Below are 18,200 nucleotides of genomic sequence, written 5' to 3'. Positions count from 1 at the left end.
GGAAGTAGGCTAGTGTAGAGATTGCACTGCCAGGGCCACTCGGGCGGCTGGGTGCAGGGTGCTTTTGAGCCGTCGGGCGCTCGATGGAAATCAATGGGAATGTTCCGGTTTGGAAAAAGGCTGCAAGCTCGGGGACGAGGATGCTTCAGGTGCCACCACCACTTCGAGAGGTAAGTTGGGTAGTTGTAGGTTAGGTGGGTACCCCGGGATTGGGCACAGGGGGCCGCAGGGCGCCGGGTGCAGGGGTGCCTTTTGATGTCGGAAATCTTACCCTCTTGTTGATCGCGGTTGGGGTGGCACTCTGTTCTGAGGCTGCAGGCTTCTTCCGGAATGTCGAGGGGGGTCCTTGGGTGCCAGACTCGGCGAGGACGCGGAGAGAACGAGCGGCAAGAATATGAAAATTGAAGATCCCCTCTCTTCCAGAAACTACCGGCAATCACAGGAATAGACAGGGCAGAAGCCAGTACGGAATCGAATCCGCAGTCCCTTCCATTTGGAATACAGCTGGGACAAAGGATATTGCCAGTCCAAGAAAAACTTGCACAATAGAAAACCCGGAGAAAGATGTCCATCCAGAAATACAACAAGCCCTGAAGAAGACCTTACCAAGAAGTCGTCGGTCCATACACAAAGGTCGAAACGCGTTGGCAATAGATAAGCAGAGAACCAGAACATACAGGGAAAGGTCACAAAGTGCCCCTGCCTCCCCAGAACAGGAAATATAACAAATCTAAGGTTCTCTCATAACAGCATTTTAACGAGTGTTTCTGACCCGGCTTAGGACCAAAAAGACTAAGAAATTTGAGGACCAATCTAGTTAAGGTCCCTAAGGTGTAAATAGTTGGACATTTATGTACTGTATTGTGAAGAAAAACAAACCAGTGGAGATTTAATTTGCACAAACGTCACACCATTTGTTTTATGTTTATGTCTTTGTCAAAATGTGTAAATAATATGTACAGGATAACTGTGTGAATAATGTAAGATACAAAAAAAAGTCTAATGATGAAGAGTTTACTCTGTTTGAAGCAAATGTAAAAAAGAAAAATACGGTTGATACACTCAGTCAATAAAAAGGACTGAAAGCCAAAATAAAGTTGTGATATATGGGCTCAGAGGAAAACACATGTGTATATAGACTCGGGGTCACAGTCGCCGTGGGGTCGTCCTCAGGGTCTTTGTCCACTCCGGCACTGGCCAGGCTTGGCTGGTGCAGAGTGTGCTGGGTTCGCGGTTCCGGGCTGCTGCCAGGGGTTAGAAATAGGTTTCTGAGTAGAGCCTCTACTCATGGGAGTCCCAGGGGCTTAGAGCCAAAAGGTAGCCAGGTCCTCCGGGGTTTGGTGAGGTTGCTGGCCACTAGAGATGCCGCGCTGGTGCAGGTCCGGGAGTCGACAGGCCGGTAGGGCTGGGGCCAAAGCAGTTGGTGTCTTCTTCCCTTTTTAGCAGTTGCAGGGCAGGTCTTTGTTCTTCTTGCTCTTCTTTTTCGAATCTGGAATCTCGGGAAGGAAGATTCAGGGTGCCCCTAAATACTAGATTTAGGGGCGTTACAGGTAGGTGAAGGCCAGGGCCCATTGTCCTGGGGTGGGTACACCCCTATCCTGCCTCTCTCCTGTGGGAGGGGGGCAGTAGCCTAATCCTGATAGGGTAGGGCCCCCCATCTTCAAGATGGTGGGAGCCCGGAGATGTGCTTCACCTTGCCTCCCCCACCTGAGGGGTGGGGTGGGCAGGCTGGCACATCCCCTGTCCTTGTATGGGGTTTCCGGCCAAGCTTCCCGCCAGATTGGGGGGTTGCAGTGGCCTGGGGAAACTCCTAGAGGCGGCATGCCTTTGAAGCTTCCCTTTGCTCATCCTGGGGGAGGAGATTTATCACCTCACCCAGGATGTGCATTGTTGCAGGCCCGGGAGAGCAGGGGCTCTCCCACTCAGGGGTCCAGCAACGTGTCTGCTGTGTGGCAGCCTGGGCAGCCTCAGAGCAGACGTGGATTGTAGGTTAGTTGTAAGGGGGCATCTCGAAGATGCCCTCTGGGGTGCTTAGTACATTAAATCCCACACTGGCATCAGTGTGGGTTTAATGTGCTGAGAAGTTTGATACCAAACTTCCCAGTCTTCAGTGTTGCCATTATGGTGCTGTGGAGCTCGTGTTTGACGAGCTCTCAGCACCATGTACTCTTAAATGGCAGCACTGCACTTACAGTGCCCAGGAATGGACCCGGGTACTGTAGGGGCATAGGGCTCCTGCTCCTGTGCCCACACCATAGGCGTAAGGCACCCAGCTAGAGGGGTGACTGATATATGCCTTGGCAGTGTAGGTGATGGGCATGGCACACAGAGATGTGTGCCATGTCGACTCTTTGTTTTGTCTTGCACCCAGACACTCAGCCTGCAAAGGCAGTGTGTGTGTGTGTAAGGGTACAGGGCCTCTAAGGGTGGCACAACGAGTGCTGCAGCCCCTAGAGGCCTTCCCTGGCCACAAGGCCCTGGGTACCTAGGGTACCATTTACCAGGGGCTGACATGTGGCTAGGGTTTGCCAATTTGGAGTTGGTGTGTTTTAAGGAAGGAACATAGGCCCTGGGCACCTGATTGGCAGGAGTCCAGGGTACACTTAATCAAAGTACATTCAGCAATTTAGCAAAAAGTGGGGGCATACCATGCAAGAAAGATGGCACTTTCTCACAATGAGGCCTTAACTGTTGTTCTTACGGGCACTTGGTCAAAGCCCAGCACAGGGGCTCCTGTGAATAGATCTGTTCTCTGCCTGCGCAACCCAGCTTTCCACACATCTAACCTGACCCCGAGAGCTTGGTCGTCCAAGCCTCTACTTCTATTGGTGCATTCCCTTCCGCACCCCCAGATAAGGAATCCAGAAGGTTGGATCGCTTCAGGAAGGAAATACTCTTCCACCAGCCTAGCATTGCAGTCGGTAAGCACTGCATGCCTGTTGGGTCGTTACTCCCATTCTTCATGGGAGACGTTTGCACACGTGCTCGCACATGTCCCATAGGAGGCCCACACTGTCCTCTCCCAAGCTGTTTCAGATGGGAGGGATGCAGCGACGTTTACCATCTGCTGTGGCCTTGACATGACCGACTCGCTGGGCTGAGCGATTTCCTTGACAGTGGCTGTTATGCGCCACGCCTGGCTGAGAACATCTGGCTTCTCTGGGGATGCTCAAGCCAACCATATGGACATCCCCTTTGATGGCTCCCGTCTCTTTGGCGATAGGGTGGACACAGTGCTAGAGTGCTTCAAGGAGTCACGGGCTGCGGCTAAGTCCTTGGGCTTTTCTGTAACATCCGTCTTGCATCTCCCTTTCACGGCTAGGTAAGGGGCTTCCAGCCCAATCCCAGCCAGCTAACCGCGCAAGTTCAGCAACCTCTGTGCAGTCATGGGCACGGTTCGCCCCAACCCCATGGGTCTGGCACGTCAGGCCACAAACCCCCCTCTCCTCAGCCCCCAAACCCTCCTAGTTGGATCCTCCCAGATCATGGGCATCCAATTGGTAGCAGGATACACCATTACCTCCACCACTGGCAGGACATCACCTTGGACAGGTGGGTTCTACAGATAGTCCGAAGGGGCTACTCTTTCCCCTTCGAGATTACCCCTCCCTCCATGCCTCCTACATGCAATCAGCTGACGCAGGATCACCTTGGTTTACTTCGAGAGGAAGTCACAACTCTCTTGGCCAAGGGAGCCAGCAACAGGGTACTAGGTGCCACAAATATGCTGTGGTTGTTATTCCCATTACTTTCTGGTCCCCAAAAAGAGTGGAGGCCTTCGTTCTATCCTCAGCCTCAGAACCCTCAACTACTTCCTCACTCTTGCTCAGGTTCTCTCTATCCTGGACCCGAGACACTGGATGGTAGCGTTGGGCTTGCAGGATGCTAATTTCCATATTCCCGTCCTGCCTGCCTATCGCCGCTGCCTGTGGTTTACGGTGGACCACAAGCACTTTCAGCTTACCATGCTTCCCTTCGGCCTCACCAGTGCCCCTTGGGTGTTCACCAAGGTGATGGCGGTGGTTGCAGCTCATCTACGGAGATCAGGGGTTCCACTCTTCCCCTATCTTGACGACTGGCTGTTGAAGAAAGGCTCGCCTCAGGCAGCCGTCTCCCACATTCAGACTATGGCGAGCCTCCTGCAATCGCTGGGGTTCACTATCTCCTGACTATAGGAAAGTGCCCCTTTTAGCATGGTTGCCCCTCACTTTTTGCCTGATGTTGATGCTTATTGACTAAGTGTGCCCTGTGGCCTTGCTAACCAGGTACCCAGGGTATATGTTCTTTCCCTGAAACTGTACCTTTGCACCCCCAATTGGCACCTCTCTGGCCACATGTAAGTCCCTAGTAAAAGGAACCATAGGTACCAAGGCCACTTTTACCAGGGAAGTCCTCTAAGTACTGCAGCACATATTGTGCCACCCTTAGAGACCCTGTACTTTAACACACACACACTGTCCTTGCAGGCTGCCTGTTTTGGTGCAGAGAAAAGTGAAATTGTCCAGGCACACATACCTGTGTGCCATGGCTACAACCCACTGCCTATTGTATAGATAACACTCCTCTAGCTGGGTGCACTATACCACTGATGAGGGCACAGGTGCATGAGCCCTGTACCCCTACGGTGCCTAAATCCATTCTTAGACATTGTAAGTGCAGTAAAGCCATAGAGAGTATATGGCTTTTGTCGTTACGAACTCCACAGCACCATAATGGCTTTACTGAAAACTGAGAAGTTTGATATGTTAAGCTTCTCAGCATTGATGCCAGGCTTGCTGCCTTTGTAAGCTGACCCCAGCCATTTGCTTCTCCAAACAACTGGCCCGCACCGGTTCTGACCCCCACTTTGGGTGGGAGAATCAGCGGGAAAACCATGATAGGGGAGAGGTGTGCCCATCTTTGCCAACCCCACCCCTCAGGTTGGGGAGGCGAGGTGAAGCACAACTCTGTCCCTGCCATCTTGAAGATGGGGGGGGATCCAGCCAACCAGAGAGCCTTATGCCCCCCCGACTGGAGGGTGGCATAATAAGGGGTGTACCCACCACAAGGAAGGGACCCATTGGTCCCATGAAACGCTCCAATATCTAGTATTTAGGGGCAACCCTGAACTTTGCCTCCTCAGACAAGAAAGAAGGACGAAGAGCCGTGCTGAAGGAAGAAGAGGAGGACCCCCAGCTGTCTTGGCTCTAGCCCAACCGGCGTGGCCTTACCCCGACCTGCTCTGGTGGAATCCCGGAGTGTCCTGTAGCCAGCAGCCCTCCAAAACCGGCCCTGCCTTCTCTAACAAGACTTTGTATCCAGTGAGCACCGGATCTGCTCCCCAACAGACTGTCAGTGGCCAAATCCACAAGTCTACACCACTCTGCACCCGACGCTCACGGCCTGAGTTCCAGCGGCCCAACACCACGAGGAGGTCTCCCTGGCGATCCTGACCTGGGATCTGGTGATCCTTGACCTACTCATGTCTCCTGATGTTGCATGCTGCCCCTTTCTGGAGGATCTCCGCGACCGGAGCCAGTAAGGACAGCCAGATGCCAAGACACCCCTGCACCTGATGCCCTATGGCCTTTGGTGGCCCAAGCGACGGTGCACCGGCATCCCTTGACATCTCAATTTACCTCTCCAACTGGTGGTTGCCTCCAGAAGACCATCGTGCCTGAGCCTGCAGTGTTTGTTCTGACCGGAGCTTCCCCTTTGAAATCAACAGGGCTCCCGAAGTTGATCCAGCATCCTGCACCCAGCCGCCCCAGTGCTGCTTGGGATGCACTTTGTGTGCTATCTTGGATCCCCCTGTGCCCTGAACTAAACCCTAGGAGCCTTGCTCCCACATCCAAGTGGCATGCCTGTGAGCAACCGCCAACCGGTGGCCCCCTATCCCCCATTGGATAACATTGGGCCTCAGCACTCTGCACCCGGCCGCCCTAGTGCCTCTGAGGGTGTTCTTTGAGTGCATCCTTGACCCTGGGGGAACCCTGGCTCCAACTTCTGAAACCCAATTCCCACAACCAAGTACTTACCTCTAAACCGATAACTTAATTTCCTCCCTTAGGAATGCATTGACTGCTTTTCTGTGAAAATGTTCTGTGTGGAGTTGGAAATTGTATGAGAACTTAAACTGTGTGTTTACATTTTACAGAATGATTGCATTTAATAGTACATCGCGAGTGACTTCCACAAATGGTCACAGATAGCGAATGAATAAAAAATCTAAATGCAAATCCTTATTGTTTGTTTTAATGTATTTTAATTTTAGATATTTAATTGTATATTGAAATCATCAACTCTAACTTTTTTTGAACTTTAGATCCTGATCCAGAGTGTCTGTGAAACTATGGTACCAAAATTGGTCGCAGAAGACATCCCTCTACTTTTCAGCCTCCTATCCGATGTGTTTCCAGGAGTGCAATATTATCGTGGCGAAATGACTGCTTTGCGAGAAGAACTAAAGAAAGTTTGTCAAGAAATGTATCTCACATATGGTGATGGAGAGGAAGTTGGTGGAATGTGGGTTGAAAAAGTAAGTACTGTGCATGTGTAGCTGCAGTGTAACAATATTTGTTTTCAGAAATCAACCATTGTCATTCCACCCGCCTGAGAACTTAACTCCGCAGATAATGGAGCCTCCCAAGCGTACCTCCAGTCTTACTTATTTACATCTGTATTCTATAAGGAGTAGCTGCACATTTTCCATTGTTCTTTCCTCTGTTAAAGTATATTTCTGGAATGTTGTACTGTGCTCCCCATTTTGCCAGTATGTAATCACTCCTTCAAACTACTGTTAAGAGTCCGGATTGGTGCTAAGCAAAATGTAGACTAATATTGTTCTGCCTTTTATTATTCTTGCTATGGCTATTTTGTTTTCTTACATGTTGATAGGAAATTACGTCTAAATGCATTTGCTCCCTTTTGTTTTGCAGGTTCTTCAACTTTATCAGATTGCACAAATCAATCATGGGTTGATGATGGTGGGGCCTTCAGGAAGCGGGAAAAGCATGGCCTGGAGAGTGCTCCTCAAAGCCCTGGAGCGGCTTGAGGGAGTTGAAGGTGTAGCACACATCATTGATCCAAAGGCCATAAGCAAAGACCATCTGTACGGGACGCTAGATCCAAACACCAGAGAATGGACCGACGGATTATTTACTCATGTTCTGAGGAAGTAAGTTGGCTGTATCCTAGTGCATTCATTAGTTCACAAACTGTAATCGTGGTTGCTGCTGTCAATTTCCACAGCTTGTTTCTTATACATATATATATTTAGCTACAGCTGTAAATATTTTAACAAGCTTACCTGGCAGTTCAGTGCGAACATGTATCAAACTAATGTAACTTATTCCCACACACTATTCTGGCTCATATTCCTCAGGTTATTGGTGGCCATTTGTATATTTAAAATGTTAGACATCAAAGGTAAGTTTAAAAGTAGCTACTTAATGAGAATATTAACATTTTGACTATTTTATTGAAATTTGCTTATCTCCTTCAATAGAATAATTGACAATGTGAGAGGTGAACTGCAAAAACGTCAGTGGATCATCTTCGATGGAGATGTAGATCCTGAATGGGTTGAAAACTTGAACTCTGTGCTCGATGACAACAAGCTACTGACTCTGCCCAATGGAGAACGTCTCAGCCTGCCTCCAAATGTAATTGATGCTATTCCTTTAGAGCTATATATCTGCAATCAAACAGATTATTAATAAGCTTGCTATTTATACATTTTGTGCCTTCTTTGATATCATTTAAAGACAGTGATGCTCATATTGGCGTACCTGGTGCTTTTTTGAAGTTCCTGGCCTTCACTATATTTGCATGGTTGTCTCACAAGCTTTTAAAATGGACGATTCAACTTCTCTTCCAGTTAGTGTTTATACCTTTTGCTACTATGGATATACACAGAACATCCTTCCCCAGAACTACCTTGCACTGCTGTTGAAAATATTGTTAATTTCTAAACAATCTTGACTTCTGTGATATCGTTCTTTTTACCAGTTATATAGGAAATCTCTTTTGAGCTTCATGAGTAATCTAAAGATCCTTTGAATTTCTTTCGGGACCTCGTTTTTCATTTGCTAAAATTAACTGCAGATATGTTGTGCTTGATACAGTGCTGCAGCTTGATATTTGGTATAGTGTAATCTTGAATAGAAACAAATTATACATTGTTCATTAACAGGTACGCATCATGTTTGAAGTACAAGATTTGAAATATGCAACTTTGGCCACAGTGTCCAGGTGTGGTATGGTTTGGTTCAGTGAGGATGTCTTGAGCACCGACATGATATTCAATAACTTCCTGGCCAGAGTGCGGAGTATTCCACTAGATGAGGGCGAGGATGAGGCTCAGCGCATGAGAAAAGGCAAAGAAGATGAAGGGGAAGAATCTGCTTCACCCATGTTACAGGTACATTTTGTAATTGCTTTTTAAAGGGAACTGTGTTTCACAAGATAAAATACATTAGCCTTTCTATTTGGACTAGTTCAGAATACTCTTCTGTTTTATGACTGTCAAAATTGTATTCCAGATATAGAGGGTGAAAGTATTTAAGGTTTTCGCGCATAATTTCTAGTTGACACGCTCTGTATTCCTCAACAGATCCAGAGAGATGCTGCAACTGTTCTGCAACCATATTTCACTTCTAGCGGATTGGTTATCAAAGCTCTTGAACATGCCTTCAAGCTGGAGCACATAATGGACCTCACACGCTTGCGGTGCCTTGGTTCTCTCTTCTCCATGCTGCATCAAGCTTGTCGAAACATTGCCCAGTACAATGCTAACCACCCAGACTTCCCAATGCCTATTGATCAGTTGGAGCGTTATATCCAGGTAAACTGTTTTGCTTTCTGATTTGATGATTGCTTTTACTCCGATTAACCTCTTTCACTGTTCCTTAGTTCCTGGTTTACCTCGTTCTACACTCCTTAAAAGTGTTTGTTCTCTCCGTAAAATACAGGCTATATACTACTTGTTACTCTAGTAAGGACTCTAGTCTGAGTTTTTGGCAGAGTGGTAACTGAAGCTGGTATTGGGGGCTTTAGGAGGTTTTTTCCCCTCTTACACCTCCTACGAGGTAGGAGACAAACTTGCATGAATATTCTATCACTTTTACTCTCCTGAAATTGGATATTTGGAAAAGGAGCAGGTTGTTGACTTAAAGAAAAGAAATTAATGTCATGTATATATGGCAAAATACTTTGTCCCTTTCTATCTCGGCGTGGATAGCACTGTGCTAATCCTATGCTTAAAAACTTTGATAGAAAAGCAGACATTTGAGGTGAGCAAATCTAGGGTGTCGCTGGTGTTGAGGGTGCTCTATATATGAGCTGCCTTCCACCTAAACTTGGGAACTACCCAGAGTTCTCTGCTTTTTTGCATAATTTGTGTCACTCTATGCCTGCTAGGGTATTGTTTTGAGATGTATATATATATCCCCATGCGCCACATTCTGCCAAATGTATCCGCACTATATATATATATATATATATTTTTTTTAAAGTATTTTTCTTTCTTTCAGCGTTACCTCATTTATGCCATTCTGTGGTCGTTTTCTGGAGACAGCCGTTTGAAAATGAGAGCTGAGCTGGGTGAATACATAAGGAGAATCACAACAGTGCCGTTGCCATCTGCACCCAGCATACCCATAATTGATTATGAGGTAAATGCTTTTGAAAATAACAATTTGCATTTTCTGTGCTTGATCCATTTCTTTAGGACTTGACATCTAAAACGTTTTGAAGTCCTACAAAATATTTTATACACTTTTTGGTGCCACAATTTTGCTTAGGCCCTGTTTAACATATTCCCAGTCCTTTGTCCTTACAACTTTTTAAAACTATTTTGTACCTATATCACGTTTGTCAGCATTGCCGCAGAGATGTCACTGATGGAACTCCTGCAATGGAGTCTGATGCCAGTTGTGACTGAATGTGAAGATACAAAAAGCGCGTGATTGACGCACAAGATTGGCGCACTGCTGTGAATGGGACCTTTTCCCTTTCCTATCCATAGCTTTCATTCATAATTCGTCCAAAACTTGACAATTTAATCACCATATTATTCCAATTCGTCCTCTTAAATATCACGGAGACAGCGAAATTCCATTTAAGCGTTTATTGCACATTTTCAAATGCAGCTGCATTCCAATCCAGGCTTTTACACAGCGGCACGTGTAATTTAATAAACACCAATGTCAGCCCTGTGTCTGTAACCCAATGCATTTCGAGCTGAATGGTCTTTGTCAGGGGTTTCTGCAAAATACAACATAATCAGCTATAACAACTGCTCCAAACAGATATGTAGATTACAAAGAAAAAGCCCTCTCAGTTCCCAGTTCCCAAAATACAACACAATCAGCTATAACAACTGCTCCGAACAAATATATAGATTACAAAGAAAACAAAGAAAAACCCTCTCTATTCCCAGTTCCCTCGATGTCTTAATGAAAACGTAAAATGTTAAAAATCCCGCTGCGCCTCTCCAGCCGTCAACCATCAGTTGTCAACCCACGATTATCCCTCACACCATCCTAAGTGAAAAGAACCCTTCCCTGCACTTTCCCGCTTTTTACCTGTAAAGCACAAGCCTCTCAAAAGCCGTTCTCCTCTCTAACTCTCGTGAAGACTGCTCTCACCAGTTGTGACTGAATGACATTGCCACCCTTGTTGAAGGCCTTTGTCCCACCCTACTACCCCAAAATAGAGGGTGACATTTGCATAATGTAACTTTGTGTCTTGTTGCTCCTCTCCCACATTGTTCTCTCCTTCCCTTTCTACCTGCTTTCCACTTCTCCATTTTTCCATATTGCCTTTCCCCACTACTTCTTACCCTCCCTTTTTTTTTATATCTGTGATGACATGCCACTGTGTAGAACGAGGGGTTGTTAATATAACATGTTAGAATGTTTCTATGCACAGATTATATTTTGGTCTCTCTACACCTAGCTTTTTAGGTTAATGAAGATGCTCTTTTTGTAGGTCTCCATCACAGGTGAATGGTTACCATGGCAGTCCAAGGTTCCTCAAATTGAAGTTGAGACTCACAAAGTTGCTGCTCCAGATGTTGTTGTACCTACATTGGATACTGTGAGGCATGAGGCATTGCTTTACACCTGGTTAGCAGAGCACAAGCCGTTGGTTCTTTGTGGCCCACCAGGTTCAGGCAAGACCATGACACTTTTCAGTGCTCTCCGAGCTCTGCCTGACATGGAGGTAAGAAACTGGAATTTATATTGTGTAACTTGGAGAGTGAAGCTTTGTTGCAACAAATATGTATGTATCATTACACACCTCACCAAACCAATGCAAACCACATAACCCCATGGCATTTGTTTATAGATGTAATGGTGGGAGGCAGAATGCAGATGATTTAGGGAACAAAAAGCTATGTTATGCATGTTGTATGCAGGAGTTAAATGTTTGTGGATTTTGGATCAACCCTGTTTGTAGCTTGCTTGAAAATGTTTTGTATGATCTAAGTTTTTTTTTTTTAATCTTTTTATTAAACACGCAAAACATGAGCATTATACAAAATCGTACATTTGTTGGACTGACATGTATAGCAAATCCCCTATATTGCACAGTAGATGTTCTAAGTTTTATGTGTACTTTGGATAGAGACTTTTATTATAACTCCCGAGTATTGAAGGATTCAGTACTTGGTTTAGTGCTGTTTAGTATGTTTTGATTAAACAAGATTGATTTTAGTGGCAGTTATTGCACTGTTTATTAATGCAGTGCAGACTGGATGGACTATTCAAAGAAAGTGTTTCCAAAGTGAGCTGTAAACCCTTTGAGATTGGTTATGCCAACTAGAGATTTGATTTAATGCAGATACTAGTTTGGTAGAACATTGAGGGCACTGAAGCGCATAATGTAGGACAAACGAGATTGTAGGAAGCTGACTCCTTTGAATGATATCAAAATGAGATATATCGTGCAAGGAGTCCAGGGCTTCCTTTGAGTGAATTGGGCTTGCTCTAGCAATCCCAAGATGGTCTTCTAGGGGTTAGTGTGGTCAAGCAGCTTTAGGCTTATCAGAGGAGTGCAAGACATCTGCAAATACTCACAATAGTCCATAAATGATGCACACAACTAAATATATTGATCCACACCAATTTATAAAAACACCACGTATCTTTATGTTCGAGGCATGTGGGCTGCTGAATTCATATCTGTGCATAGATCGCCGCCTAGTGTTGGGTCCGGATGTTTGCACGTTGTTGTCCTGGAAGAGTCTTCGAAGTATCCTTGGATAGGTGACTCCTCCCCTGGACTACAGTGCGCATGGGCATCCTCTCCATCCTCAGATTGTTTTTTTCCGCCATTGGGTTCGGATGTGCTTATCTTGACTCAAGTTAGGAAAACCTTTTTACAGGCCAAAAGGCCTTTAGTTCGCGTCGGTACTGTTCCCGATCGGTATCGATAGTATATTGTTAGTTTACTAACTTCCAGAACCAACTTTTTCGCATTTTCCCCGACCATCGACCCTTCATCGACGATGGAATCGAGAACACCTTTCAAGCGGTGTCCGGTATGCAATGCGAAATATCCCCATATCGACGTCCATCCGGTGTGCAACAAATGCCTTTCACCGGATCACGACGAATCTACATGTATGGCCTGTGCCCGATTCCGATCCAAGAAGACTCTTCGGAATCGACGAGCAGCAAGACTCGAAGCGCAGCAAGCGGCTCCGGCCCCAGCCAACATCTTCAGCGCCGAAGACGAAGATGTCGAAGACGTGGAAAATCTACCCTCCAGCCCCGCTTCCGAACACGACTCCGTATCGGAAGACGTCGAAGAACAACTCTTTTCCAGAGATGAAGCCGACACCGAGGTAGGAGACTACAATGAGGCCTTAGGGGCCGAAGAGAGTAGCTCTGGTGACGAGCCAGGCCTACCCGTACAGACTGAGGATATCCCAGTGAGCCAGTCTATGGACCCGGTCGAGGGATCGCCTTCGGGCCTTACCCAAGACCTATCCCGCAGTTCTTCGGCCCCGCCTTCTGGCCCGGCCTCGGACATTCAGCGGCATCCATTACTACCCTTCTTCGAAACCGAAAGCCGCATTGGTTCTCCAGAAACCGAAACCGAAAGTAACGCTGGTCGGATCGAGGCCCACCACACCTTCGACGCCAGCAAAACCCGTCGGCGCCGACCGCACCAAACGAGATTTCGGTGCCGAGCTTGCAGCAGCCGACGTGGGCGCCGACACACGGAAAAAGAGCTTCGGTGCCACCAAACCTCCTCGGCTACCGGCACCGACACAATCTGCTCCGACCCCAAAGGTCAAACTGCCTGCTGCGTCGCACCCCGCTTCGACAGCACCACCAAAGGCACACTCCTCAAAGACGTCGACAGCCGTTGCCGCCCCTCGACTCGATGACTCGCCGGCACCGAAGAAGTCCACGCCCGCCTCTACGGAAACGGCCTGCACGAAGGACTCGATGGCACTCCAGGTGCGGACCGTTGCTGCACAACGCACCAAACACAAAGCAGTCCTCCAGGACACGTCAGGCTCCGAGCCGATAAAAGCTCCATCGACCTCTTCGGCACCGACCAATATCACTTTTGGCCTGCCGCCATCCACGGCCCCAAAACTGTTCCAGATCAGAACACGGGTCACCCACACCACGTTCACGCCTGCCGAACGCTCTCCTGCGGAGTCGTCTCCGTCACATGTCATCGACGCCAACACCGGCATGATGGTGCTCCACAAAAGGAGAATAACTTCAGAGTCAGCTTTGGACTCCTACCGGATCCCGCTTAAGAAAAAGCTGCCGGTGACTTCGGAACCAGTTCTTTCCGAACCTCTCCACTCCTTTTACCAGGATCCACAGTCCTTCTCTCCCACACACTCCGACACTGACGTTTTGGAGGACTACATGGGTGACCACGTCCCCTACCCTGGAGAGATGGACCCTGAAGGCCAACAGGACCCCGACCAAGCTTGGGATGACCCTGTAGACTCGGGTGCACCTATGGATACACACGACCCGCAACTCTATGGAGCAAAAACATCTCCCACAGAGGACACTGCCGCATTCAACGCCCTAATTGAACGTGCTGCGGCCAATCATGGGGTGCAACTCCACTCTGACACCGTGGAGGACGACTTTCTCATGGACACTTTCGCATCCTCAGAAAGGAATATAAAAACTCTACCCATGTTAAAGGGTGTCCTCAAACCAGCAAAGGACATCTTCAAAGAACCCACCAGGGCAAGAGTAATAAACCCCAGAATCGACAAAAAATACAGGTCGGCGCCTGGGGACCCTACCTACATTAGAGGCCAGTTACCTCTAGATTCCATTGTAGTTGCGAATGCTCGCAAACGGGCACACTCGCAAACAGGTGATGCTTCTCCCCCGGACAAAGAGTCCAAGGTGCTAGAGACCTCCGGCAAACGGGTTGCGGCCCAGGCAGCTAATATATGGCGCATTGCCAATACTCGGGCGCTCCTCGCCCGCTACGATCGAGCACACTACGACACACTAGAACAATTACTCCAACATCTCCCTGACCAATTCAAAGAAGGTGCAGAGATCCTCATCAGGGAGGGACAACTCCTCACAAACGCATCCATCAAGTGTGCACTGGATGCCGCAGATACAGCTGCCAGAGCCATAAACACTAGCGTCATGTTGCGACGACACGCCTGGTTGCGAATCTCCGGATTCAAACCTGAGGTGCAAAATAACATCCTCAACCAGCCTGTCAACCCCGACTACTTATTCGGGCCGGAGGTTGACACCACCCTAGAGAAAATAAAAAAGGACACGGACACTGCAAAGTCCATGGGGGCTCTTCAAACGCAGTCCTTTCGGAGCGGCTCCTTTCGTCGCCCCGGAAATAGAGGAGCAGGTAGAGGACAGGGGTCACAGCAAACCTACAACAAAGGCAACACACAAAGCACCTACGATAAAAACACCCGGGGTGGTTATCGTTGCTCAAGCACAAAGGGCAGAGGACGCGGTTACGGCAACACCAGGTCCTCCCCCAAGAACAAACAGTGACGCCCTCTCCCTTCCTCCCGACCACCTAACACCTGTCGGGGGAAGGCTACAAAAGTTCCTGTCCACGTGGACCTCCATCACCACGGACAGGTGGGTCAAAGACATTATCAAATACGGTTACTGCCTAGAATTAACCTCAACTCCACCCACAATACCTCCAAAACACTGTCCTATGTCCTCAGAGCACTTAACGCTCTTACAGCAGGAGGTGCTAAGCATGCTACTAAAAGGCGCAATAGAGGTCGTACCCGTCCACGAGCAGGGTACGGGGGTGTACTCCCTGTACTTTTTAATACCAAAAAAGGACGGGTCACTCAGACCTATATTAGACCTGAGACCCCTGAACCGCTACATTCTCTCCGAGCATTTTCACATGCTCACTTTACAGCAAGTCTTCCCGCTGCTCAAACAGGGAGACTTCCTGGCCACACTGGACCTCAAGGATGCGTATTTGCACATACCCATTCACCCCTCACACAAAAAATAGGTTCACTGTTCAGGGGCAGCACTACCAATTCAAAGTCCTTCCCTTCGGCGTGACAACAGCACCCAGGGTTTTCACAAAGTGCCTAGCTACTGTGGCGGCACATCTACGGAAGCAGCACATACACGTCTACCCTTACCTGGACGACTGGCTCGTTCAAGCAAAGTCGGCCCAGCAATGTGCCAGCCACATGTCCCGCACCATTCACCTCCTTCACAGTCTGGGATTCTCACTAAATTACCCAAAATCCCATCTCCAGCCCGCACACGTACAACAGTACCTAGGTGCGACTATAGACACTCTGGCAGCCACAGCTCAGCCAAATTTAGTGAGGATCAACAGCATGCAAATGCTGATTTCCAAGTTCAAACCCCAACACTCCCTTCCTGCGCGAGTGTTCATGCAGTTGATAGGCATGATGGCCTCCTGCATTTTCATAGTCCCACACGCGAGACTACATATGCGCCCGCTTCAGGAGTGCTTAGCACGTCAGTGGAATCAGGCTCAAGGACAGCTGAAAGACCTAGTGTTGGTGAGCGGTCGGGCATACAACTCTCTGCATTGGTGGAATCCACAAAACCTTTGCAAGGGCTGACCGTTCCAAGAGCCTGTTCCACAAATAATACTGACAGCGGACGCGTCTCTCCAGGGATGGGGAGCTCATGTACTCCACTACACAGTGCAGGGACTATGGACAACACAACAAAAGAAGATGCACATCAACCTTCTAGAACTGATGGCAATCTTCCTAGCTATGAAAGCATTCAAAGTACACTTGTGCAACAAAGTCGTGTTGATCCGGACGGACAATATGACCGCCATGTACTACATACAGAAGCAGGGAGGAACACACTCTCCACAGTTGTCTCATCTGGCTCAGAGCATGTGGAAGTGGGCCATTCAGAGGAACATGTTCCTCATGGCAGAACACCTCCCCGGCAAGGACAACCAGATGGCGGATCTTCTCAGCAGACACAGCCACCAGATGCACGAGTGGGAGTTACACCCATCAGTACTCCAACCGTACTTCCAGCAGTGGGGTCATCCACAGGTAGACCTATTCGCCACAAGCAAAAACGCAAAATGCCAAAGCTTTGCCGCCAGGTTCCCACATCCGCAGTCGCAGGGCAATGCGATATGGATGAACTGGTCCGGCAGATTTGCGTACGCTTTTCCCCCAGCACCACTGATACCGCTGGTGGCACGCAAACTCAGACAACACTCACTGACACTCGTCCTGGTTGCTCCAACGTGGGCACGCCAGCCGTGGTACACCACCTTTCTCGAACTTTCCGTGGTTCCGCATCAAAGGCTGCGGATCAAACCCGCGCATTTGACGCAGAACCATGGAGAGATTCAGCACCCAGATCCGCAACAGCTGAACCTGGCGATCTGGCTCCTGAAGTCCTAGAGTTTGGCTACCTAAACCTGCCACCTGACTGTATGGACATCATTAAGGAGGCCAGGAGACCCACTACCAGAGCTTGCTATGCAGCCAAATGGAAAAGGTTAGTAATTTATTGTACTAATAATGACATTAACCCGCTAGACGCATCCATACAAAACATAATTTGTTACCTCTTACACCTATACCGATGCAATCTGGCGTACACCTCTATACGTGTCCATTTGACCGCAATATCAGCCTATCTGCAGACTAGGCAGCACCTCTCTCTATTCAGAGTGCCTGCCATCAAAGCATTATTGGAGGGACTCAAACGAGTCATTCCACCAAGCCACCCACCGGCTCCAATGTGGAACCTCAACTTGGTCCTCACACGCCTGATGGGTCCACCCTTTGAACCTCTACACTCATGCGAGCTTCAATTTCTTACCTGGAAAGTAGCTTTCCTAGTAGCGATCACCTCTTTAAGAAGAGTTAGTGAACTCCAGGCACTAACCGTTCAAGAGCCATTTATACAGGTTCACGCCAACAGGGTCGTACTGCGTACCAACCCCAAATTCATGCCCAAGGTGGTATCGCAGTTCCTCATGAATCAGACTATTGAACTGCCTGTTTTCTTTCAAAACCCACAAACTGTCGCAGAAAGAGCACTCCATACACTAGACGTGAAGAGAGCCCTCATGTATTATATCGACAGGACTAAGATCTTTAGGAAGACAAAACAACTTTTCGTTGCCTTTGCGCCACACCACAAAGGTAATGCTATCTCCAAAGCAGGTATAGCCAGATGGATCGTTAAATGTATTCAAATTTGCTATCAAAAGGCTAAACGCACATTAACGATCCCCCCCACGAGCCCACTCAACACGTAAGTTAGGGGCCTCCATGGCTTTCCTAGGAAACATTCCCCTGCATGATATATGTAGAGCAGCCACCTGGTCCACTACACATACATTTACCAAACACTATTGTGTAGATGTGCAATCAAAACAGCAGGCAGCTGTAGGACAGGCTGTTCTCAAAACTCTTTTTCAGACCGCTGCAGCTGGCACTGGTAGCCGCCGCTAATAGAGGGCACTGCTATGTATTCTATGCACAGATATGAATTCAGCAGCCCACATGCCTCGAACTGAATATGCTACTTACCAGTATGCATCTGTTCTTGGCATGTAGGGCTGCTGACATTCATATCGCCCTCCCTCCTCCCCGGCGCCTGTAGCAGCTGCAGCTCTCAGAATTACTGTAAGCATGGTCATCACTTTCTGTATCTACTCCATCACTGCCACAATGGCGAAAAACA

The 18,200-nt window shown here is 48.1% G+C and overlaps 1 protein-coding gene across 1 annotated transcript in view; it reads left to right on the top strand.

The window, feature by feature from the left end:
* Window positions 1–18,200, top strand: part of DYNC1H1 (dynein cytoplasmic 1 heavy chain 1) — a 1,397,843-nt gene that overhangs the window by 368,866 nt on the left and 1,010,777 nt on the right. Inside the window, exons 32-38 of the mRNA XM_085626346.1 lie at window positions 6,305–6,517; window positions 6,918–7,156; window positions 7,487–7,643; window positions 8,174–8,401; window positions 8,594–8,824; window positions 9,513–9,653; window positions 10,972–11,205. Of these exons, the coding sequence (XP_085482472.1) occupies window positions 6,305–6,517; window positions 6,918–7,156; window positions 7,487–7,643; window positions 8,174–8,401; window positions 8,594–8,824; window positions 9,513–9,653; window positions 10,972–11,205 (1,443 nt within the window). The remainder of the gene's footprint in view (window positions 1–6,304; window positions 6,518–6,917; window positions 7,157–7,486; window positions 7,644–8,173; window positions 8,402–8,593; window positions 8,825–9,512; window positions 9,654–10,971; window positions 11,206–18,200) is intronic.

Source organism: Triturus cristatus, chromosome 9 (genome assembly GCF_964204655.1).
Source record: "Triturus cristatus chromosome 9, aTriCri1.1, whole genome shotgun sequence".
NCBI lineage: Eukaryota > Metazoa > Chordata > Amphibia > Caudata > Salamandridae > Triturus > Triturus cristatus.
This window is presented reverse-complemented; position numbering and strand designations above follow the sequence as displayed.